At 40.8% G+C, this 24,700-nt stretch overlaps 11 protein-coding genes across 11 annotated transcripts; 5 read left to right on the top strand and 6 right to left on the bottom strand. All coding sequences in view use genetic code 12, as the record gives it.

Annotated features, from left to right (window-relative positions):
• Positions 1-50: 50 nt before the first annotated feature.
• KGF57_003948 (uncharacterized protein) lies at positions 51-2,612 on the bottom strand (the record flags this gene model as incomplete). The annotated part of the gene is made up of 2 exons (XM_051753418.1): positions 51-1,522; positions 1,832-2,612. The coding sequence occupies 2 exons, from the start codon at positions 2,610-2,612 to the stop codon at positions 51-53; spliced, it is 2,253 nt and encodes a 750-aa protein (XP_051607523.1).
• A 212-nt stretch (positions 2,613-2,824) lies between these two features.
• Positions 2,825-4,879, top strand: KAR3 (Kar3p; the record flags this gene model as incomplete). Its single annotated transcript, XM_051753416.1, has 1 exon — positions 2,825-4,879. The coding sequence occupies one exon, from the start codon at positions 2,825-2,827 to the stop codon at positions 4,877-4,879; it is 2,055 nt and encodes a 684-aa protein (XP_051607522.1).
• Positions 4,880-4,893: 14 nt separating this feature from the next.
• Positions 4,894-7,356, bottom strand: KGF57_003946 (uncharacterized protein; the record flags this gene model as incomplete). Its single annotated transcript, XM_051753415.1, has 1 exon — positions 4,894-7,356. One exon carries the CDS (start codon positions 7,354-7,356, stop codon positions 4,894-4,896), a length of 2,463 nt encoding a protein of 820 aa, XP_051607521.1.
• A 153-nt stretch (positions 7,357-7,509) lies between these two features.
• TAZ1 (lysophosphatidylcholine acyltransferase) lies at positions 7,510-8,730 on the bottom strand (the record flags this gene model as incomplete). Its single annotated transcript, XM_051753414.1, has 1 exon — positions 7,510-8,730. The coding sequence occupies one exon, from the start codon at positions 8,728-8,730 to the stop codon at positions 7,510-7,512; it is 1,221 nt and encodes a 406-aa protein (XP_051607520.1).
• Positions 8,731-9,107: 377 nt separating this feature from the next.
• On the top strand, positions 9,108-10,811 carry KGF57_003944 (uncharacterized protein; the record flags this gene model as incomplete). The annotated part of the gene is made up of 1 exon (XM_051753413.1): positions 9,108-10,811. One exon carries the CDS (start codon positions 9,108-9,110, stop codon positions 10,809-10,811), a length of 1,704 nt encoding a protein of 567 aa, XP_051607519.1.
• A 133-nt stretch (positions 10,812-10,944) lies between these two features.
• On the bottom strand, positions 10,945-11,538 carry KGF57_003943 (uncharacterized protein; the record flags this gene model as incomplete). The annotated part of the gene is made up of 2 exons (XM_051753412.1): positions 10,945-11,316; positions 11,464-11,538. 2 exons carry the CDS (start codon positions 11,536-11,538, stop codon positions 10,945-10,947), a joined length of 447 nt encoding a protein of 148 aa, XP_051607518.1.
• Positions 11,539-11,608: 70 nt separating this feature from the next.
• On the top strand, positions 11,609-12,953 carry KGF57_003942 (uncharacterized protein; the record flags this gene model as incomplete). Its single annotated transcript, XM_051753411.1, has 2 exons — positions 11,609-11,868; positions 12,260-12,953. 2 exons carry the CDS (start codon positions 11,609-11,611, stop codon positions 12,951-12,953), a joined length of 954 nt encoding a protein of 317 aa, XP_051607517.1.
• A 149-nt stretch (positions 12,954-13,102) lies between these two features.
• On the bottom strand, positions 13,103-13,657 carry TIM22 (translocation channel protein; the record flags this gene model as incomplete). Its single annotated transcript, XM_051753410.1, has 1 exon — positions 13,103-13,657. The coding sequence occupies one exon, from the start codon at positions 13,655-13,657 to the stop codon at positions 13,103-13,105; it is 555 nt and encodes a 184-aa protein (XP_051607516.1).
• A 653-nt stretch (positions 13,658-14,310) lies between these two features.
• Positions 14,311-15,465, top strand: KGF57_003940 (DNA-3-methyladenine glycosylase II; the record flags this gene model as incomplete). The annotated part of the gene is made up of 1 exon (XM_051753409.1): positions 14,311-15,465. The coding sequence occupies one exon, from the start codon at positions 14,311-14,313 to the stop codon at positions 15,463-15,465; it is 1,155 nt and encodes a 384-aa protein (XP_051607515.1).
• Positions 15,466-15,598: 133 nt separating this feature from the next.
• Positions 15,599-16,861, bottom strand: PGA46 (Pga46p; the record flags this gene model as incomplete). Its single annotated transcript, XM_051753408.1, has 1 exon — positions 15,599-16,861. One exon carries the CDS (start codon positions 16,859-16,861, stop codon positions 15,599-15,601), a length of 1,263 nt encoding a protein of 420 aa, XP_051607514.1.
• Positions 16,862-20,093: 3,232 nt separating this feature from the next.
• Positions 20,094-24,668, top strand: KGF57_003938 (uncharacterized protein; the record flags this gene model as incomplete). Its single annotated transcript, XM_051753407.1, has 1 exon — positions 20,094-24,668. One exon carries the CDS (start codon positions 20,094-20,096, stop codon positions 24,666-24,668), a length of 4,575 nt encoding a protein of 1,524 aa, XP_051607513.1.
• Between the last annotated feature and the right edge of the window lie 32 nt (positions 24,669-24,700).

The raw sequence follows: 24,700 nt of genomic DNA, 5'->3' as shown, positions 1-24,700 counted from the left end.
AATGTTTTGTGCGGGCTAGAAGTTTCCTCACTTTTCTATACAAACTCTTTTTACCAAATTCTATTCAAAAAGGCAAATTTACCCTTTGCTTCTCCCTGTCTCTCCAAATTAGGCAACATTAACCAAAGTATAGTCATTGACGTATACAAAGCGATAAAAACGGGCAAAACAACAAATGTCCCCACTTTTTCAGACAACAAACCAACAATGAATGGGAATAAAGCACCCCCGGAAGATCCAAATGCTGTCATTATAGTCAATGATACCAATTGAATCTTTCTAGGGATTAGCCCCTTTTGTGCACTGAATGTAACCAATAGTGGGTAATTGGGACCAATAAAGACACCTGCTACTGACACCAACACAGCCTCAAGAATGAATAATGGAATACTCCATGTTAAACCAATCAATACAATTGACAAAACAGATATGACGATAACGCCTCGCTTCAATCCAATGAACTTGTGTATTGGACGAGTCAATACTAATCTCCCAAATGTCAAACCCGCCCATAATCCAGAAGCAACGTATCCAGTTGTCTTTTCACTAGAATGCCTGTAGTCGAGTAAATATGTAACAATCCAACCAGCCAACGATACTTCGGCTCCTTGGTAGAATAAGCAAAAAAACGCAATCAACCAGGTCACGTGGTTTTGCAAAGCCAAAATCATTTCCAGGCGTTGCTTCGATGCTGCGTCTCCTGCTGCTGGCGGTGCTTGGCTGTTTGCAAAATCAGTCATTTCTATCGCCTCATGCTCGTCGTTGTCCCATGGTTTTAAATCTTCGTCAGCTCCTTCAAATGAGAAGAACAAATTGAATCCAGTTATTACCATCATTCCCAACAAGACCAAGTAAAGGTAGTGCCAGGGAATCCCTCTATTCACCATAGTCGTTGCGACCAATGGTGCTACAGTTGCACCGATTCCGTACCCACCATGGTAATAAGACAAGTAAGTCGACTGCTTGTCCAATCGACTTAGAAAAATGTTGCACTGTGCTGCAACCATGGCAAAGCCACATCCACCAAAAAAGAATCCAATAACAATAACAGGGAAAACTGTACCACTAGACACCAAAGCATAAAAGATAACGCTGCACAAGTTGCCTACGGGGAAACACCACTTTTTCCCCAACCATGGCTGGATTTTGTGCGACATCGAAGCCACCACAATGAAGCCAAGTGCATTGCCAACCCAAATGCACGAAGTGACGGCATAGTTGATGTTGTACGCGGCTTCAATGTATGGCAAAAGGGCACCAGGAGCGGCATCAGCAAAACCTCCAGTAAAATTGAACATTATACACGAGAGTATCCTCCATCGATTTTTTGGTGGGTTTCTTGAAGTCATCAAAATTTCAGGAGAGTGCAGTTCCATTTGCAGAGTGTCGCCTTCATGTGGGTTTATTGACTCTGCATGCGACGCTTGTCTAGTTACAATTTCGATAAACGATTCCTCATCACTGGACTGTGGAAGGCTTCTTGATTCTTGCTCACCATTTGTTTTATATGGCACAATATTGTCTAGTGAGTGCTGTGATGTGCTTCCAAACCTCTGCATTATGAACCACTCTTGAGCGAATCCGATTTGCAAAGACAAACTAAGTTCATAGGAAATGCACTTATATATATTGGTTGGTTCCCGATTTTCTCCACTCCCCCTCCCTCACACCATGAATTAAATTTAGTTTTGTTTGTGATGAAAAGTGCAACAATTCTCGGAAGAATTAAAAATACGCTGTTAGCAGTCTAATTCTCGCATAAACTCATTCTATACGTACATTTTCTACAAACGATAAAACCCACTGAAGTCCATTCTTCTTTAATCCTCACCCGCAGCTGCAATCAAATCCATGAATTTTTCCTTTGAAACATCAGTCATGAGTTCTTCTTTTCGGCTCTGTCCAGCATGTACTTTACCGATTTCCTGATTTGTTTTGAGTTGAGTAGACAAGACAGCATTGAAGAGTTTGACAACTCCCTTTTGGGCAATTTTTTTCATTTGTTTCTCCTTGTCCAAAATCTCCCTAATCTGGTTTGAATCGGAACCATCTGCTGCAACTGGCAATAACTGTTTTATTCTATGCTTATCTTGAAACTGTTTCTTTTCCAAGAGTAATGCTCTTTTGGCCTTGTTTTCCAATTTCTCACTCTCGAGCTTCTTTAGGGTAGTTTTATTCCTTGCCAATATCGGATCCTTCCTGTTGTATGCTTTCAATTTGGAGTTGATAATCGAATTAAATGCATTAGCAAAAGATTCTGACCCATCATCTTTATTCTTCTTTTGCTTCTTCTTTAATGGGAAGCTATCATCCTCTTCCTCTGCCCCATCCCTGTCTTCTGAGGCATCACCATCTTGGTCACTATCTCCTTCGTCTGAGTCTTCCTCGCTCGATATTCCGGCCACGTCCACCTCCACGTCCACTTCATCATTCTCGTCTAAATCTGATAATCCTTCCTCTACTTCGTCTGAGCTGTATACCTCTTCGCGTTGATCCTCTAAAGATTCCAATGAGGCACTTCCACTCCGCTGAACTGCCTTTGAAGATTTAGCCACGGGAGACTTCTCGTGCTTGTTTTTTAGTATGGATTTTGGTTTGCCATTGCTTGTCATTGTTGCTGTAGTGAGGTCAGTTCAAATGAAGCAGTGAATTAAACTCATCTCAGAAAAGTCCATCGCCTTTTCGAATAGACTTTGTCGCGAATCACCAATGTCGTAATAATTTTGCGACACTTGGATCAAAAAAATAAAAAACATAAACAAAACATTACCCAAACAAATTCAAAACCTGTAAAGTGTTGTTGCTCCTACCAATACTAGATTCAATGAGCAGCATATATGATTCAGAAGACAAGGAAAATGTTGTTAGAACTGGACTTGGGGGAAGTAAACCAATACAGACCAACTTGTCACCTCAACGACTAGATAAACGAACAAAACAGAGTAAGCAAGTACCTTACCACCACACAGCAAAGATGAGAAGATTCACCCTGACAATGAACAAGTCATCCGGACTCACTATATCCGAAGTACATCACTTACGTCAACAAATTAATGAAAAGGAGCGAGAGATAGATCTGTTGAATACCAGCTTTATATCTTTGAGGACTCAAGTAGAGTCACAAACGTTGAACAACTTTACAGTTGAAAGTAAGTACTTACAACTAGAAAGACAATTGAAAGAGTTGAAACTGAATGTTGAAAAACTAAACAACTTTGAAGAGTCGTCCATGAGAGAATTGCAACACAAGTTTGAAATTCTGAGCCAAGAGATGATGGTGAAGCATAAAGAGAGATTGAATCTGAGAAAAGAAGAAATCGCTACAGAGATAGATAAGATTCTTCAAGAGAAGCAGAGTAAATATTTGAATGCGATTGAAAAATTGAATGCTAATTTGAAAAGTTTTCAAGAGAAGAAAGAGAGTTTAGGTAACGAGTTTCAACAAAGGTTGGAATTGGCTAGACAAGAATTTAAGGACAGAGAGAAAGCCCTTCAGGAAAATTTGCAACAAGTTCAGTCAAGTAATGAGGAAACTTCTGCCTCTATCAAGCACAGTATTGATAGCCTCAGATCAAAAATCAATGACCTTACCGACAAGAGCATCCCCCTGAAGCAAAAAGAGTATGCCAAGTACGAATCTATTGCCCAACAATTAAAGTCCAAGAACTCTGACAAGCAAGCGGAAATTGACTCGGCAAGGTCTGAAATACAAAGTAAGTCTGACCTAATTTCAGAGCTAGATGGAAAAGCGAAATTACGAAACGACGAATTATCAAGAATGAAGTTTGAGATCAAAAGGATGAAGATGGAATTGGTGGATCAAGAAACCAAAAGACGAAAACTACACGCACAATTGCAAGATCTAAAGGGAAACATTCGCGTATTCTGCCGTATCAGGGCGGTAGCTGCAGAATCAAAACTCATAAAATTCGACTTGCCTGATGAAGACTTGAACGAGGATGCAAAGCAAGAACTATCTATAGTCAAGGAGAATGTCGGAATATTTAACTCCGCAAACTCGTACAAATTCCAATTTGACAAGATATTTTCCATGAACCACGAAAACGAGTGCATATTTGAGGAGTATTCGCAATTGATACAGAGTTGCATAGACGGGTCCAATGTCTGTGTGTTTGCTTATGGACAAACAGGATCCGGTAAAACATTCACCATGTCACATCCGGTGAATGGGATGATTCCCTTGTCAATCAAAAAAGTGTTTGATGATATTAAAGAACTAGATACACAAGAGCAGCAATGGGAGTACGAAATTAATGGGAAATTTATCGAAATATACAATGAAAACATTATAGACCTTTTGAATCCACAACTGAGTGAAAAACACGAGATTAAGCATGATGACGTCAACTGTAAAACCACAATCACAAATATCACAACAGTTCCAATTACATCTCCGTCACAAGCAAACTCAATTCTTGAGCAAGTCAATAAAAGAAGAAGCACAGCTGCTACAAAGTCAAATGACAAGTCCTCACGCTCACATTCGATATTCATCATTGATATCAAGGGCTCGAACAAGGCCACGGGAGTGAAGACATTTGGCACTTTGAACCTAATAGATTTGGCCGGTTCCGAACGTATAAGTGTATCGCAAGTTGAAGGGGACCGTTTAAAGGAAACGCAAGCTATAAATAAATCGCTTTCAGCAGTGGGCGATGTGATATCCTCTTTAAACTTGAACCAAGGATCGCACATTCCCTACAGGAATTCCAAATTGACATACTTGCTCAAGCATAGTCTTGGAGGAAATTCCAAAACTCTCATGTTTGTCAATATATCCCCATTGAGTGCAAATTTCAATGAGACAATAAACTCGCTCCGATTTGCTACAAAGGTAAATAGTACCAAGCTAGGTTGATTTAGATTGTCTATTTATTCCACAAGTTTTGGCTTTTCATCGATAGAGCCATCCACTAAGAAATGTTCATGAGGTTTATAGCCAGTTGCCTCCACAAGCAAACCCGATTTTACCACATTGCTCCACAATGTTGCGTAGTTGGTCTTTGCCCAGTCCTTGATCTCCTGTTGTTTGTCCTCAATGTAACAATAGTTGTGTAGATTAAGCAACAAGTCCTCATTGACGGCCAAATCATACTCGTCAATCTTTTCAACCAATTCAAAGGCCCTTTCCGTCTTGCCATAATATGAATACGCAATCAAATACTGTTTGTACATGTCGTAATTCGGAATCAAGTCAAATTTCGAAAGATTGTCCCAAAATTTTTCGACATAATGTAGGTCATTGTAAGTGTAAGCTTTGATCATGATCACGGCACTCTCTTCATCAACTTTATCATTGATACTTGCAGCAATAAACAAGTCACGTACTTTTGCCACATCCTGCAAATTGCAATAAGCATTCATAATCACATTGGTAAGCTGTAGGTCCACTCGTGGAATGTTTGTGTCCATTTTCAACCAATCATGAAGTTGAATCACACCTTCTTCGTACAACTTATCACCAAACTCACTCAAGAGGTACATGTACATTTCTGGTGATGGTGGTTGAAATGAGTGGTTGCCATGCAACTGATGCTGATCCACCATTTTATTGAATATTAGTAATGCACCATTCAATCTGTCATGTTGGCAGAAGAATCGAAGTGTGGGGAGTATACGATCCTCTGGAATGTGAAAGTACTTGTACAAGTGCGTGAACAAGTACCAGTTATTAGTTACTGTTTTATCAAATGTGTTGGTAATGGCATAAGTGTGGAGAGTGTTGAACAACTTGAGGTATTTATACCCAAATGGTTTATCAATGGGGAGTCTCAATCTCTCATCCTTGATATTAGGTAGTTCCCTCTTGAGCATCTCAAGTACGTCACCCACCAAATTCGCCTCCAACATAGCCGAAGCCAATGCATTTATGGAATCAACATTTATTTGTTGTTGAAGCTGAGCTTTTATTTTGCGAAACATGGGAAAGGACTCTCTGATTGGTATGTTTAACACCACACATTGAATGAGATCGTTGAGCGTTTTGGAAATCGTGAGGTCGTTGTAGTAATCTGGCCATTGTATGTACGTCGTTGAATCATTAAATATTTTGAATGCTAATTTATAATCATTGTCGTTTATTGCCTTATCAAGCATCGACTTGAACACTTTTGCTGATGGAAGCAATCCGTTACGTCTGTAGAATTCAAATGCAAAATTTGATAAGTGTGGATGAGATTTTGAAACTGCTTGTATCACCACTTCAAACATTTGTTCAGTCATTTCTTCAGATTTTAATATGCTCTCCAAACTCTCTTGAGTTAGGGAAGTGTCGATAATTTTTGCCCCTACCTTTATTTGTTGTGCGTATTTCGGATCAGCCAAAATATGCTCCGCCAAGGCATTGCAGAAGTTTGTGTCAGTTCCCCTTGCTGCATACATGAGCGCTTCAATCAATGCGTCATCCGGCTCCGATTGACCTCTGAGTGAGTTGAGTACCTCCTTGAACCTAGAGGATAGTCCGCGTATAAGTTTCTCTCCACCACGCACGGCCAGTGAGCAGCTAGCCAGTACTTGCAAAAACTCTTCATTCAATTTAAAGATAGTAAACAATGCAGAAATAGACAGGCTCCTCTCATCAAGACTTTCGATAACACTGCAAACCAACATTTGAACTCTATCCAAGCTCCGCTCTAAATCATCATAGCAGTGAATTGGTGGTAAGTTGTTACCATACAATTTTTCAACATATCCATTCAACGCAAATATCAAAGAATCATTGACTCGTATCTTGCACATGGATTCGAATACGTCAAGAGTTAGCTTATTTTGACTCTTCATAAACTCAATATACTTGGTCATAAACTCATCATTAATCCTAAACTCCAACCGATGGAGAAATTGCTCAACCTTCACTTGCTGGCCAGCTATGAAATCCAACACCAAGATTAGTGTCTCGTCCGGTAGTGTGTGAACGTTTGCAACTAGCTGCCGCATGATTCCTTCAAGAAAGTCGGGACGCATCAGAAGTAAATGTTGGTGCATGCTGTTGAATATTTTAATAGATAGTTGCAATGGTAATTGTTCGTCTGATCTGTTCTTATTAAAGTTTTTCAAGACAAAACCTAGGACGTCCACACCTTCTTCTCCGATGGAATGCTCTACTAAGGATTCAATCTTGGAGTAAACAAGCTTTTTCAAAAGCGTATTCGGTACTTTAGGATCGGCCAAATAGGTTGTGAACTCATTGTGATACTGTTGTGCAATTGGATTTTTGTACGATTGAGGCCCCTCGAGGATAGTCGAATGCTCAGCTTGAGTTGATATAGATCGAATGGCCACTTTCCACCCAAGTCGTGTCGTTCGTAGTCTCGGTATCAGCACCCTTTGCATCATTGTCTAAGGTTTATGGAATCTAGCTGCTTTAAATTTTTTACATCGCCTTTTTTTTTTCTTTTCCCTCTTCTTCTACTTAGACTCTGGCTCATTGTTTGAACGACACATAAATCGTTATATATTTATACATATTTACAAGTTCTAAGTTTAGTTCTACTCGCCTTCTTCGTACTCTGGCAAATGGGATTGAAATCTTTTAACTGCCCAATTTTTACCAACAAATTTAACATCTTGATCGCTCATGCCTTCTGTATTGGTGTATGTTTTCCAAAATTTTGGATCCTTAAACCGTGGATCCTCTGGATTCAACAGTGGAATTGAGTTTCTTAGTTGTAAAACGCGATCTCGCAAATATGCCGCTAGGGAGCTTCTCAAAGCTTGTGCCTTCTCGCCAGTTTTCAATTCCTCTGACAAATCCGTTGCGTGGGACTTGTCGATATATCTGGTCACCAACTTTCTCCACTCTTGTCTGTACTGCTCAATTTTTTCATCCGGAATTGCGTCACCTATTGTCAAATGTATTTCAGCACCCATATTTGCCGGAAGCCATCTTTTGATACCTTCTTCTGCAGTGTCCTCTGGGGCTACCTTCTCAAATCCGTAGGAAAAAATGGGTACCACAACTGGAGCTCTGGTCGCTTCCAAAATGAGTCGACTCACACCCCATTTGAAATATCGCATGGAGTTGTTGTGTGGCTCCTGTAGCTGTAAAACAAACCCCTCGGGGAAAACATGAAACCAAGATGTTTTCGACCTTATGAATGGACTTTTGGACATCAAAGCATTGGTTGATTCAGGTGCGGGCTTGACAAACTTCACCATATCCGTGTTTGATTTATCATAAACATTGTTAACAGTTTGCAAAACTATAGGCTTAGCTTCTTCTTTAACACCAGGCGCAAATTCGAGATCCAATGTGTCATCTGGACTCAATATTCTAATTGCTGCATCCAAAGAGCCCTGGAATGGACCTTCACCAAATCTCTTTGTGCCCAATATCTTTCCCAAGTTGAAGAACCAGCTTTGAAACACGTTACTGAAACAAATGTTGTGAGCACCAAACCCCCACCTAATCGTGTCTATATCCAAGTGGTATCTCCAAGGAAGTGCTGCATAGAAAGCTGGGTCATCAACAACAGACATGTGATTCATGACGGTAAGCAAACCCCTGTTCTCCAATCTTGCTTTGGCCAATGCATTGTCCAATTTCTCGATATTATGAACAAATGGCCTGTACAAAGTGTTGAGAATAATTTTGGATCCAGTAATCATGAAAAGGCACGTGGCATGCGACGCATAGTTCCATAATGGGCTAGTTCTTGGGTATTCTTCTAAGAACTCGTCCCCTCGTTTCAATACATCTTGGAAAGACATTGCATCAACTGATGAGATCCTTCCTTTCGTATTTCAGTGTATATCTGATTCTTTTAAATGGAGATTCTAATGAACTTGGCGGGGGTAAAATTTATTTCCAAAAAAAAAAAAAAAAAAAAAAAATTTTTTTTTGATGATGAGTCGTCGATCGTTACACAAAAGGCAAAAGTCTCACAATTTTGAGTTAAAACTAACCATGATCTCCACATTTCAAATTTCAAGTGCAAGTGACCAAAGGCGCAGCACCAGGAGGACAATAAATTGAAAACTATATCTGATATCCACTATTACAGACCGTTGTACTAAGATACGTACATGGCTACACTTTTCCTGTTTTGCACAATCGCCAACTCGAGCAGCTCATACAAAGATCGACTATGTTTGGAGAACATGAACTGAATTTCAAGAAGGATGACGTTGCCTCTAGCAGCGGTTACACTGAAGACAAACTGCAATATAGAGTCAACAGCTACATCCTGGAGGATTATAGACAATTGCCAATTGGCTTGAAGGAATTGAAGAATAATGATAGCTCATTCCCAGTGGCGGTACCTGTAGCTGGCGAGGATAAAGGCGCTGATAGTTTTCCATCTTCAAGAAGAAATCAAAGTATCAGCGAAGGCACTCCATTTACTTTGCTAAATACTGACAGCATTACTGCTGCTATTGTCAAGCAACTCAAGTTAAGCAACAAATTCATGGAAAACATTTCACGTCGTCCGTCCCACGTTATTGAACAGATGAAATTGGACAAAGAGCGTGAAATATTGTTGGACGATCGTCGTAGAAACGGTCAAAGTATTGGTCAATCGCTACCCCTGGATCAAAAAGTTAGTACATCCCTGAAACCGAGCACTGGATCTGGAACGGATGGGCAATCCCCCATCATTGACAGAATTATGGACAAACACCCTATAGCGTTTGATTGCAAGAGAATGTTGATTTCAGTAGACCGCACTTTCAAACAAGATACCTTGATATTCCCCAGCGCAGGATCTTATGAACTTTTCAAACAATTGAGCAAAGGCAGAAAGGAAAACGATACTTTCAGAAGCGGCAATTTAGGCTCGAGCGATCCATCATCCACGATAAAGATTGATGGTGATCATATTATACCGGTACATTTTAAAGCTAAAGGGCAAGGCTTGCCGCTTTTGAAAATGCAGAGCCCACACATGTCTTTGGTTCGTAAAAGTGGACCCCAACTTGTTTTCAAAAAATTCAAGGAGGATACTGCACTACCTTCTTATGCCGGTGATGATACCGATTTCGAGACTTTTGATTATTGTTTTGTTTATGTCAAATCTTTCACAAACTATCAACGATATATTCTTGAATTTTTTCCCAATACTTCATCTTGTTTCAAGATTGTCATATTTCAAGCAACATTCAAGCCATTCGCCGACTTTATCTACAAAGGAACTCGTTTCCGAGTTATAGGAACTTCAGCCGCTAATGGGTTCCACAATCGGTATAATCAACAGATGGGATTACTTGTGATTGATGACGATGAGCCATCACTATGTGATTGGATTATCAATGAGAAGATAAAGCTGCGAAAGTTGAGTTTTTTAAATTTGAGGAAATCAAGTCTGGAGGAGACGTCGGCTTTGGAATTCGATATCAATAATGCTGTGACGTATTTAAATCCAGTGCCCAAAACTGAACAATTTGTCAAGGTTTTGAAATTATGTTGCGCTCATCGCCTTTCTTTTATTCCAAAGAACTTGCTGCCGTTTGGAGGCCTAACTGAGATGGCTGCTTTTGAATCTTCTTTTGGTCCTGTACCCAAGAAGGCAAAAGACTTTGGAACTGTTCTGATTTATCAAGATTCGGAGACAATTTCTGTAAACACAAACACAGGCACAGCTACAGGAGCACTGAGTGCAGATTTACCTGTTGAAAAATCGTTCTTGGATAGTACATTGTCTGTCGATGAAGACACGATAGTCCTTGCGATAGTTTTAAACACGTTGAGAGAGTTTGTGGTTAACAGTTCCAGATGGAACAGTAAAGCGTCATTGAGAAATTCAAGTACTGGAATGAATCTTGGATACTATGAACTGTTTGGGCCAATCTAGCCTGTTTGTTTGATCAAGAGTTGTAAAAGATCGGCACATCCTTATACGCGTTCAAATAAACTACACACCAAATGCTTGCCATATAGAGCCCCCTGTCATCGAGTGCTTAAGCTTAAACTTGCTATACTATTAGTTATATCAAATTGATATAATCATCAGGTATATCTACGCGTGGGTTCTTTTGTTGCTCTAGAGTGGGGATGAATGTGTTGTTGATCAATGTCTCAAAGTTTTCCGGCCAGATCAAGACACCATGAATCTCTGGCGATGCCAAGTCTCGAAAATCTTCTATATCCACCAACGTATCAAGAGCTTGAATGTTGCGTGTAAGGCTTAGTGGAAATGGGACGTCTGAAGTTGTTATGTGGTTGAATTGTTGCAATGAAATCCTGCTTTTTAGCATCAAAGTTCTAGCTTCCAATTTGCGACTGATTTGTTTCTGCAAAAACGCAAATCTGGTATTGGTTTCGAGGGTATTACTCATTGTTATAGTAGTTAAAGGAGTCTAGCGTAACCAAGGAGTTTTGCGTGGCGAATCAACAAATGTTTGTCAAAGTCTCCAGACTTTTCTGCCTTTTTTGCCATTTTTTGCCATTTTTTGCCTTTCTTTTTTGCAACAATTCTTGCAGAACAAAAAAATTCGCACACATACTTCGGATGCAATGATTCGAGACGTTACCTCTGAAGAAACGCTACGGAAACCAAAGTATGGTCTCACCTTTCTCATATTGAACTCTACTGTCAAATTGAAAGTCTCGCATATTTTTAAAATCTTACAACTACAAGAACTGAATCCAATGCATCAACATTTGTATCAAGGGCTCACTTCCTTCATTGAAGATGTGGCTATACTGTTACAGAAGGAGCACAACCTTCCAAAGCTAAGTCTGTATCCGTTGACAGAGGTAGTAGCGGTGTCCTATTTCGTTGCTGACAAGTTTTCATGTCTATTTTATGATTACAATCATATAACTAAGGGGAATTCGGAATCAGTTCTTACCACAAGCAATGATGACTCACAAGAAGCAATGACCAAAGTAGAACGATACAATCAGATGTGGATCATCACGTACTTGATGAAGGAAGCATATGCTGAGCGGGGGAGAGTTGTTGCAAATTGCAAATTGATTCACGCGTGAAAACTAATTGGATAGAGAATAAATGACTTACATCTCTAATATAAGCTACCCTCTCTTTCCAGTCGGTACCGGGTTATTATCCTTCAACTCTCCCTCTTCTGTGTGCCATCTCACCTTCTCGACACCACCGTGTAGTGCTTACATCATTTTGATGTAGATATTTACAAGGCGCGTCAAAATTTGCGAAAGTTCACCAAAAAAAAAAAAAACAAAAAAAAAGAAATTTCAAACCAAAACAACAAGGAACACAAAAGAATTATATCAAACACCCACCACGAGACCAGGCATTACCGAACTCATAACTGAAAGCTCTCTTCGAGTCCAGAATGCAGATATGAATAGGCAGTCACATAAACAGGAAATATTTAACCTAGGTGAACCCTTGCCGCTCACGTACTTACCGTCAAACCAAAACAAATTCAAATCCAAATCTAAATCCAATCCCAATTCAAACCGCTTCACGTCGTCTTTGCATGACACCGCACAAACGCCAATAGCCCCAACTCCATATACAGTGTCCTCTCTACCTAATAATGCAGACGGTGAGCTCTATTATCGTAACACGTTTAAGCGCACCCCAGGTACACGGAAAACAAGTCAAGGTCGCATACAGGATCGAATAAGAACCAAGTTGTCCCAATTGGATCAAGAGTTGGACGGTCTTATCCATGAAGCCACCGACATTGAATTGATTGACATCAAGCTTGACGAAATACTAGAGTTGATAAACGATCTCAAGAGCCAAAGAGACGAGACTGAGACACAAGAAGAAAATGTCAACAATGCCCAAGTGGATGAGCTACTCAAAAAGTTGGAAAATGCCAAATTGAAAGCGAATCTACAGACTACTTCAAGACTAAACACAGTCTCCAATCGAGTTTCCAACTACGTTTACAGCTTTAGATATTGGATCACGGCGAGTATCGTCTTTCTCATTCTATTTTTCACAAGTTCTGTTCTTGCAGCTGATTTCAAGTACCGATATTGTTACTACTTTTGCTGATCCAACAAAGAAAAAGTTCATGTGTTTCTATAAAACATTGTATTATTACGTATTATTTACAAGACCAGGCCCCATGTAAACATATCCTTCATCATACTCAATAAAGTTCAGGTCTCATTTCTTTCCCTCTGCCTTTGCCTCCTCTTCTCTCATAGGTCGTAGTCATTCTTTGGTGGCGCAGCGGCATCACTGCTCAAGTACATATCTATTGCTAAACTGAATGCAGCAAAACCAGCACACCCAATAGCCGCAGCTTGTGGACCACCCTTAATGGCCAATCCTGCGCCCGTTATACATCCCGCAGTCACACCATTGTATATGTCATGCTTGGCTCTAAAACTCTCAATGGTACACTCGACTCCAGAATAAACCAACCCAATATAACCAAAGTTTTTAGCTGATGAGTATGATCTCTTTGCCATATCGGCAAATTGCAACTTCATTTGTTGTTTGAATGGCAAGTCGCTGATATGCTTGACAGCGTCAGTTCCTACTGGCACGTCATACGCCATCGAGGCCATAAATAATCCAAAGAACCCACCGAGTGCGAAACCACTGGCTCCTGCCATGGCGGTTTTCCCAGGACATGATTGCATGAAATCGACAAAGTATCTTGCTCCTTCTTCTGCTTGTTCTTGTTGAGTCATTTCCTGTAGACTCTTTTTGGGCGGCTGGGGCCCTTGGTAGACACCGATCATACTCATGATTGAAGGGGGTGGTGTGGGATAAGGTGGATAAGGGAAAGAGCTTTCTGTGGTGATACCTTGAGATTGCAAATAATTTTTCTTTTTTTCTTCTTCTTCTTCTTCTTCGAATCTGTCTCTCTTTCTTCCTTCTCGTCCCACTTGAATCATAGCACGGCACCCACCACCCCCACAAAGAGATATTGAGGAAAAAAAGTTAGGATCGGAAGAATGATTGTGCTAAACACGCTATCATGGAGTGTGTGTGCTCCCACATGAAAGTCATTGATGGTGAAACCATGACGGCCGTTGCACCATGGTCCCATTATACTAATGGAGGAGCCCGCTTTGCAAGCATGAAGGAGCCTTTTTCAACTACACACCGGAAACCGTTACAAAGAACTCACTACATTTTAATTACTAGAGATCTACTCATCCCAACAAAGATTTAGACACATACTGGTCTCAAATCATATTTGGATTCTTAAATTTCAGAATTTCAAAGCAACAAGCAATAGAAAAAATAATAAAAAAAAAACCCAGCTCGTTCACCGTTCCCCCACTCCCACAAACTCATCTTTCTACAAATTTTCAAGGTGATAGCCACAATCCCAAAACGCCTACTCTTTCGTGCTATCCAACAACCCCACCTCTTCTACCCACGACAGTTCACAATGGGTCCCATCACAAGAGCCAACAAGTCAGGTTTGAAGACCGCGGAAAACACGTCTCAAGTATACCCATTAGCAACAGATATACCAACCGATATCAACATCAATAAAACAAAAGCCAAGTCGAGGTCGACATCAAAACTGAATGGCAATGCGAAATCCAATGGTGTGTCAAAGACAAAGACTAAACCAAAGACCAAACCCCCATTGGTAAAAGTACCGAAAGCTCCTTCAAACCCCACGCGTCTCTTTGACGATCAAACGGAGGTGGTGGCCCAGCAGGACAACTTGGTAGTGCCACTGGATCTATCCTTGCCTCAGGAATTCATTGATTACCATACACCAGGATTCATTGAAGGTATCAAGTATTGTATTGAAGTAGATCCCACATTGCATCCGATTATAGTTCGAGAGAATTTCACTGGGTTTGGGTCCAAGTCATTTGACGAGAAATTGAACCAAGCTGATGACGATCGTATTCATCTATTCTGGTACAGCTTAGTGCGGTCGGTGATTGCGCAGCAAGTTAGCGGAGCTTCTGCCAAATCAGTTGAAGCCAAGTTCAAGAACTTATTCAATAGTGGAGAAGGAACTAGCAATGGCGGGGTGGAGGTTGTGCCTACAGCAAAAGCAACGCTTGGCTTCACTGAGGAGCAGTTGAAAAGTGCTGGCCTATCGCGACAGAAAGTCGCGTATGTTCAACATATAAGTCAAGTGTTTGCTGACCCTAGTGATAAATTAACCTCGTTAGATTTTTATCGCAATGCATCCGTTGATGAGATATACACCGAGGTGTGTAAATTGAAGGGGATTGGATTATGGTCAGCCAAGATGTTTGCGATATTCACCTTGGAAGAGATGGATGTGTTTGCCGAGGATGATTTGGGTGTGGCTAGAGGAATGGCAAAGTATCTCGAGCAAAGACCGCATGTGCTTCAACTGGCTAAATTGGAAGTATCGCAAAATGAAACAAAGCAGGCGGGGTTGAAGAAGAGGTCGAAGTTTTTCAATAAGCTGGATTCGAAACGGACTTGGAAACCTATTCATGATGTGTATGTGTTGCATGTTGCTGAAAAGTTTAAGCCCTTTCGGAGTGCGTTTATGATGGTTTTGTGGAGATTGAGCTCTACAAATATAGACGTGTTGGATAAAGATTGATCAAGTGGGGGAAAAGAGAAGTGAGTGGGAGCGGGGAAGGGGGGGAGGGTGGAAATTAGAGGAGAAAGAGGATAAAAGTGCCGAGGGTTCTGATGATGCGTGGTTTTTTTTTTTTTGCCTTCTTTTTATGTCTTCAGAATATTACTAGTATAGACAAGTACAACAACGACAATGCATGGCGATGGCGAGCTTTGAGCTTGCTACCCATGCCGTTACCACCTCCATTATTAAACTGGTCTTCCTCCCCACCGATCTTGATGACTTTAGGCTTTCCCAGTTGATCTTTCAACTTGTTCAATTCTTGTTCAATTTCGCCCAATCCATAATCCAAGTTCTTCATTCTGAGAAATTGTAAATCGTCTCGATTGAAACCTTGTTCATTGATCAAGTAGTTTATAAACTCCTCGATATCAATTTCAAGTTGTTGATTGTCGTTTTTGTTGCCAGTGGTGAATAGTTTGGTTTTGATTGAAGAAGAATGGATTGGTGTTGAAGAGTAGCTGCTACTACCTCCTCCTCCTTTCTGATTTTCGTTGTTCTTATTGAAAGTGGAGCTTGATGAAATGGCAGTGGGTTTATCGGCAATGAGCTGGACCCATCGTTTCAAATCCTTGGGATTACTCAAGGAGTCTTCATATTCGGTGATTTTCGACGTCAACTTCAGATCCGTATGAGCATGATGGGAAGAGCGGTTTTCGTCTATGTTGGAGTTTATCAATCGGTGGCGGGTTCTACTATGATCAACTGACATGGAATGGAGCATGGTTTGTTTGGATTTGTATGTGAGAAAACTCTTGATCCACGATGGACGCGAATGAACGGTTGATGATAAAGTGTCACTAGAATTGATGGAGGAGACGACTTGACTTGTACTTGCTGAGATGTTTGTAAGCACCTCATTGCCGGTATTGTTCTCATCATCACCATCATCATTATCATCGTCATCAATATCATCGGAGTCACTGAAGATTGCAGCTGCAGTCGTAGGTTTTGGAGTTGCGGTCAGCGTATATGTCACCAACAGCAGCAACAGCAGCAGCAGCAATAGCAGGATGATGGTTGATGATTGTATCTTCTTGTGCTTCTTGAACATCGATTTTATACCACGATGGTTGATGTGACCATTACCCTTGTCGTTATTACCTTCAATCCGGGAACCAACGAATGATTCACGGACAAATTGCTGGTTGGGACGTGTTGGGATTTCCAAGTTGTCTTGTAGTTCAGGCAAGTATTTTTTGAATTTGGATTTGACAGTCTGGATTGGGTTGTCTAATTTAACGTTGTTTATCGTGACTTCGAGTGCCTGGGTTGAGGTGATGATGTGGATGATTAGAGGGTAGATGATGTGGATGATTAGAGGGTAGATGATGTATAGTAGATGACTGATTATCATGTTGAGAAAGTGTTTTAATGAAGTTAGGTGATGTGGAAGGGAGATAAAGTGGTAGAGTGAGGGTTTTCAGAATAATTTAGGATGATCTTTTGATCTTTTGATATTTTGATATTCTACAAATGCATATACTTTTAATTTATTCTTCTCATCTCTAGTCAATTTGCACCATGACTTTAAACAAATTCAACTACATGTAGTTTTCATTTACATTTGTGTCAATTGTGACTGATAGCTGAGAGGTTGGACCTGCATTGACATGCGGCAATGTACATTTATGTCAAGAACTCGTATATACGACGTATTTCTTGCCAAGAAGACAAGAGAAAGTTGAAAAAATAAATAGAATAATTATCGTGGGTTACAAAAAATGTGGAAGTCTAGTCTAGTACTTTCAAATAGCAATTGAAACCTGGAGACACACCTCTTCTTTACCACCGCTTCGCGTGCTTTCGTAATCTCCGCTCTTTGAATCTTACAGTTGCTATGGTGTGCTTTGATGACGTTGTTAACTTCAGGCACATACACAAACAAACAATCAAAAAACAAAACACAATGACTTCGTCTTCTATCATTTGTATTTGTTGCAACTCATAACCATATGCTTCAGTCATCGAAACTAGAGAGAGAGAGAGATTATTCACAGACAATTGTAATTGCACACACACACACATGAATGGAGATTCGTAACTCCGATAATGAGAGCTAGATGGATATGTACATTGAACACAAAGAATGGAACCAAATGTGGATTTGGTGTCTTTAAATGATCTACAGTCTTTCAAGCTTCTCTCTCATGATAGTGTAGCAGTTTTGTTTCCGAAAGAAGCCCGCTTGTCTCTTGCAAGTGTAATTCGTCTCCAACCTGTCCCTTTTTCAAAACTCTACAGAGTTTGACTTTGTGAGCTCCTTTAGTATTGTGATATAGCAAGCTAAAATATACAGCAATAAACAACAAAAAAGACAGAGACAAGACAGACTAAGAAAACACAACAACAACAGAAATCAAGCGATTGTGCATAAGTAACAAAAATGACAAAATGTTTGCCTTTGCTTAAAATTGACGAAATCGTTCCCAATTGGGAATGACACGGGGTTAGGGTTATAGTCATCCCACCAAAGACGATAATCGGAATGTGTTTTTTTAATTTTTTTTAATTTTTTTTTATCTCCCGAGAAAAGATCGGCCGGTTGAATAAGTTCTGTTCCTGGTTTTTTTTTTTTTTTTTTTTTGTTGTTTAGATTTGTTCTTTGTGGGTGAGGCTTGGGTTTAGAGGACTTAGACAAATGCTGATCTCAGTCCTGTTTGCACTTCTACTTGCACTGCAACTATTTTTCTCCCGTCTTGACGATTAACACCGAATGAGCTATTCACTTCCGCCTACAGTTCTGCCAATGTACGTCGTGAAAGAAGAATTAGAAGAATTAAAAGAGTTGGAGGAATCAGGGGAACAGAAAAATAATATCGCCTTCTACAAGGGCGTACACGACACAAAAAAAGTGAGAGTAGATTGTTCCTGTGCACATTTTCAAGTAAAACAAACATTTTGCATTCCGTACTCCGTTCCGTGTTCCATCTCCAGACGGTGCTGCCATACTTATACGGTGTGAAATCTCGCGACTTCTAGAAGGTTGATCTTTTAGAGTGAGCTCTTGTGTTAGAAACCTGTCATGGGTTTTCTTTCTTCCATGGCCACAATATAGTATGACAGATGTTCCTCTTTGCTGAGTCAGTCTATAGTTTTGCCGCAACCGGACGTGCCGATGTAGGGACGATCTATTTCTGGAACTTGAAATAAAATTCGTGCATGTAATGCAGGCTAATAATAGCCAGTAAACTTCTTATTACACTTACTGCTACATGCTAAAAAGCCCTTATGGTTACAGTTGAGACTACAAGCAAGTCGAGCGTCATCATCATATAAAAACCTGGTACGTGACTACTCGTATGTTAGCTTCTTCCGAAAAAGGGGGGGGAGTGTGGGTGCTGGTGATGAGGACTTGCCTCCAATGTCAGCTAGTCGTGTTGTTCTATCTGTCCGCTCTCCTTGCAAGAAACGATTGATTCCAGTTCTATGTTTATATACATATAAGAAACAATACAGACAGAAAAGAGTGGAATTCAATGCATGGTCTATATACAGGAAATACTTGCAACAAAAGTATGCTCGATGTGTTTGTGCTACAGCTGATGTCTATTATAATTGTAGTTATAGTTTTGTACGTGCGTGTTGGTGTACTGCATACTATCCATTTCTTTGCACTTGTACACTACCTTTGATTTCCCCCCTTGTAACAAGATTACGTGAGATTTGCAGAGCAGAAACCAAACTATGAGGTGTCGGAAGAGGTGGGATTGGTATTGTGTGATGTACAGCTAACAGAAGATGTCTCTCTACCTGTCATTGGGACGTGTAGGGAAGATTAATGTCTCGTGGTCAGAGCAAATTGACCTTTATTGACACTACCACAAGCCAACAAAAAAAAGAAAAAATTATTACAGGAACAATATCAAAATACAACTGACACAATTAGAAGAGAAGACAAGACAAGACAATTGATTATTTATTTTCTTTATTTTTTTTATTTTTTTTTTTATTTTCTTCTTATTCTCTGTTCTTGTTCTTGTTCTTGTTCTTGTGAAAGAAACAAAAACCACATATACAGTACACTACACTACACTCAAAACTAAAATCTGTAAACCCTTGTTGAGTAAAACACAACATTCATATACATTTTCTTACTTTCCACTCTTTCCACTCTTTCTTTCTACATCCACAGAATATATCACCAACAGTAGCACATTCACAATTGGTATCCCATACCAACACAACACAAACTACACACACACACTCATACACTCACACCTCTTCTTACTCAACACAACATCGATATCGGGACGCGCAATCGAAAACAAAAGGTTAGCTAGAAATTGATTTATATTTCACAGCCACTTCACCCCACCCACTAGAATAACCCACATTCCACCGTCCAGACCACCTCATCTTATTACAAACTCACAAGACACTCGCTTTACTTTACTAAAAATCCACTGTCCTACCTTGACTACGGTGGACCAAATCACATACAAAACAAAAGTTTTAAAAAAAAAACAGAAGAAAAAAAAATACTTGCTTCAGTTGTATTTCAGACCCCCCCCCTTGTCCCCCATAAGATCTAGATATTACACTACCAGCACACTTATACAGTTCATTGCCAGCTCAATTTTGCTTTCATGACACCTCACTCGAGAAGAAATTCCATAACGTCAGTGTCAACCGCTAACACATATTCATCGCAACATAAATCACTATCACGAGATATGTCCACTGACAATTTACTTTCTGTTGACAGCAAGTTTATGAAAAAACCGGCAAAACGGGTGACTGGATCGATGCCATCTCCAACTCTTGCTGCCAGAGAGTCGTATTCCAAGAGTAACAGCATCACCAGTTCCACTAGCTACAATAGCTTCTCCAGCCACAACAGCTATGCACCCAATAATGCCGCTAATGGGAACCGTGTATACAACCCACCGAGTAACCACAACAATGCCATACCTCCCAGCAATGGCTATAGAAACATGGGAGCACCGCCTGGGTCGTACTATACAAAAGAAGGTGTGTACTATTTCCCAAACGGAGAAGTGTTTCGACCTAGAACCGCACCAGCAAAAAGAAATAGACCAGGAAAAATCTCCATTGACACAAGTGCAAAACAAAACAGCAATAACGCCAATTACAACAACAGCAACAGCAACAGCAACAGCAACAGCAACCCAAATAGCCTCAACATGGGTCATGGATATCATAACAACCCTAACCATAACGCACCTTCAATGGGTCCACAGATGAACCAATCGCGTTTTCCCAATGAATCCCCCACAAATTCACCAGCCATTTCTGCACCTCCAACACTTCGCTCAACTGGTTCTTACACATCCATTCCAAAGTCAAACTCACTTCAGAATGTCCGATTGGCGAATAAGCAAACCTTGTCGAAAAGTATTAGAGAAAATAAGGGTGATATTCAAACGAATATCTCTTTTGACAACAATATCAATGGAAAAATGCCTTATGAAAATTATAGGAATAATAGCACTACAAGTCTACGCAATTTGCAAAGACTCCAACCACAAAACATCACCAGATGCGAGCACCATCACTCATCAAATCCATCGTCTTCAGTGTCCTCCATAAACTCAAACATGTCAAATGTGTTACACAATCAGTATAACAACAACTCGGCCGCAAATTTGTGCCGATCTGATAGCAATACTCCGTCTACTTCAATCAGTGATGAGCAAATACATCAAAGCTTTCACCAGCTACTGAATGCACACACCCAAAAGGAAAACAACATAGATGAATTGGAAACGGACTCTGATGGGCATTTCACTGCTACAGGCTCCGAGTATCCCCAGCTGCAAACTATTCGGCAAACTCCTAATACACAAGAGCCATACCTAGAGAATGTGGAAGCAACCCACTCTGGATCATATCATCACGAGCATAATAGCCAACCACGAGTCATACAACATAGCACCACTTCTGATACTAAAAATGCCACAAATAGAGAAAGCAGCGGTTCTAGTGATCAAATGCATAGTATGGATTCTACCTCCTCAAACAATGGGGGTGCTCATGAGGATGATGTAACCGATGATACAGTTGTCAGCACATTAAATGCAAACAGTGACGACACATTCAAAACAGCCACCGCTGTATCTACTTTACGCTCAAATAGTGCTGGACATTCAATGAGCTCTATTGGAGATAACTTGAATAGACAGCATGTGTCCTACACCCACGGAAACACATCGCCCCATGATCTTCAGTTTAAAGAGTACTCGGGTGAGCCTTTGGTCCAGTCTTCATCGTCTGTATCGGAAGTCAGTTTGGATGAAGACGAGAAGAATGCGGCAGAAACCCTGCAAATACTATCAGAACCTCGTGATATGCGACGTGATGCTTCACAGCAGTGCAACGGCGAAGCGACAGAAACGTACATATCTCCAGAAAAACCAGTTCTTGCAAATATATCTGATATGTCGTTCAATTCAACCCAAGAGGAGTTAACAAAATCGGGCGCAACGACACCCGTAGAGCAAGCGGAATGGATATTGCCTGAAAGTGATGATGAGAACTCGCTTCCAGGCAGCCCAGGCATAACAATTCCAATCAATTGTTCAGTTTTGGAGAGCCGTGTGGAAAATGCTCCTGATTCAAAGTCTCCGAGTCAATTGCTCCTGCTCGCAAAGTCCAGGAGCATTGATAGAGAGAACGATATAGCTGGATTCCCTGAGCCTAGTGTCAATGCAATGGATGAGCTGCATGCCGACGATTACTCTCCTGAGCTGTACGAATTAAATGCGTTAATTGAGACACATAATCAGGAAAGCCCAGTCACTAATATTCAGCAAACTCCTCAGTCACAAGCAAGCATTACAGGCCATACAGTTAACGTCCCTGAAGCAGCTGACAAATTGAATCAACAAGTTTTGTCACCCACCTACTCCTTTTCTTCTGTTCCTTCAGCTGATTTCGAAATCACTTCAAAACCATTTAATCGATGGGTTAATGACTCTCAAAAGGAAGTTCCACCTAGAGGAGATGTTCAGATTGTCGGTCAAAAGATTCGAAAACACCATCGTCAAGCGTCGTCTACTTCCTCTGCAGAATACATCAACCAAATCAAACAAGGGGCAGCATCAACACCACTGGCGATGAAAAGGTCACCTACTAAGGCTGTGGAACTCCCAGAAACCCCAAAAGTAGGGCGTGGGAGAGGAGCACATGATGATATTGAGACTCCTCCTCACGATGCTGTACCTCCACCACCAATTGAAAAGTCTCCCGACATGAAAGTCAAAGGAAAACCAAAGAAGCATGGCCATCTGCATCACCACCACCAGCAAGGTGATGAGCACAAGAAAGAAGATGATGGTACGACAAATTCCAAGTCCGATGACGTCAAGAATGGATCTACTTTGAAGGAGGAAGTAGTGTTTACACCTCCTCAACCAAGTCAATTCCCCAAAACAAGGTCGTTGTTGCCTAACGACAGTGGCGAAAAGAAATCAAGTTTAAACCACAATGAGGCAAACCCAACAAAGTCCACTATAGCTCAGAGTGAACCTGTTTTTAATAAACCTGCGCCCATGTTTCGTAACATGCCACAACCACAGCCACAACCACAGCCACAATCTCCACAACAGCTGGTCAGTAGTATTTTCCAATCCCCAAATGCATCAGTCTTGAGTCATTCCACATTCATTGGCTCAACACAACCTTCCAAATTGGGCAAGTCTTCGTCTGTCACCAATTTCAAGACATTCTTCAAGAAATTGAAACCCAAAGATAAAGATGGTTCCGATTCCGCAAATTCCACATCTACTTCATTACGTAGTGGAGGTTCGTCATTGTCCTTGTCTTCCAAGAAAAAACTGAATCGTGGTTTGTTTGGCCTATTCAAAAAGGACGAGACTTCTTCATCTTCGTTATTGGCAAAACCGCCCGCACATAAAGATATGCACGATGCTTCCGATGGTAATCGGTTATCGGTCCTTAGTGAGGCTTCATTCAAACTTGGTTCGTTGCCCGATTTCGAACCAGAAAGTGCTGGTTTATTCGATGATGTCATGCTCTCATTTGACGAAAAGTTTGAACGTGACTTGACGCCGACCAAACCGCCTGATTTTGCCAAATTGCCAAAGACCATGTCGAAATCTAAAAATGGTGTTTTGAGTGAACCATTTTTGAAAGATGACGAGTTGACAAGAGAGCAAATTGACGACCAAAAATTGCGTGATGAGGCGGATAATGCTGGCGATGAAGATGGAAGTAGTGGTGATAATGCCGAGGGCGATGTTGGATTTCAAGATGTTGAAACTGAACCCAGTGGCCCTATTGCTCCTCCCACTGCCTCTACTGGTGGTAATGATGAAAATGCTGATAATGACAATACGGGTACTTGGACGGGGACGTACATTGATGAGAACATTGAGTTTTTGAAAAACGAAGGCTTTTGGTCGCAATTGGATGAATCTGCATTGGCTAGACAGATTGAGCTTGAAAAGAGAAGTAGTGGGATTGCTCCTCGACCATCTTCTAAGCCTGAAGATATCGCCACATCTTCTCCAATTATTGAGGAAGCTGTGACAGGTGAGGAAAGAATTATTTCACGTGAGCCACCACAAAATCAGTTTGAGCCTACGCTGCCATTAACCAGCAATGTCAGTGCCACTGTGGTTGTTAACAGAGACGAATTGAATAGTGTGCTTGTTGACTTATCTGAGGATGGTAAGCGGAACTTGCCTGTGCATTTGAAATACATCAAGCAATTCCGTGATTATCCTAGCATTGAAGTTGAAGTGCACAAGTTCGAGCCGGTTGTGCCATTTGTGCCAAGAGATGAGTTGGTGGCCCGTAATAATAGCCCATCAATCTTGAAGCGTGGTCGGTCACAATTGAGTCCACCGTATGGGTATCCTCGGCACCACCAGCAATCGCAACAATCACAATCACCACGCTCTCAGCACAAGTTGCAGATGCCGGCCAGTTTCCCACCCCAGGACCAACATCCACCACCACCTTCCCATGTTTTGAAGCGCGTCAATTTCAACAACAAGATCCAGATAAATGAAACTTTTTCAAGCGATGTTTACAAGAGATACAATAAATCGGTCACACAGTACAGTTTATCTGATCCCAAGGAAATCAGTAATATCAAGAATGAGGTCAATTATTACAAGTGTAATGAGATGTTGGTTCACGAAAGTTCACAAAACAATACTCATTTTTACTATTGAGGGTTGATGATGATTATATAGAATTTACATAC

Source organism: Candida theae (assembly GCF_024610275.1).
Source record: "Candida theae strain CBS 12239 chromosome Unknown scaffold24, whole genome shotgun sequence".
Taxonomy (NCBI): domain Eukaryota; kingdom Fungi; phylum Ascomycota; class Pichiomycetes; order Serinales; family Debaryomycetaceae; genus Lodderomyces; species Lodderomyces theae.
This window is presented reverse-complemented; position numbering and strand designations above follow the sequence as displayed.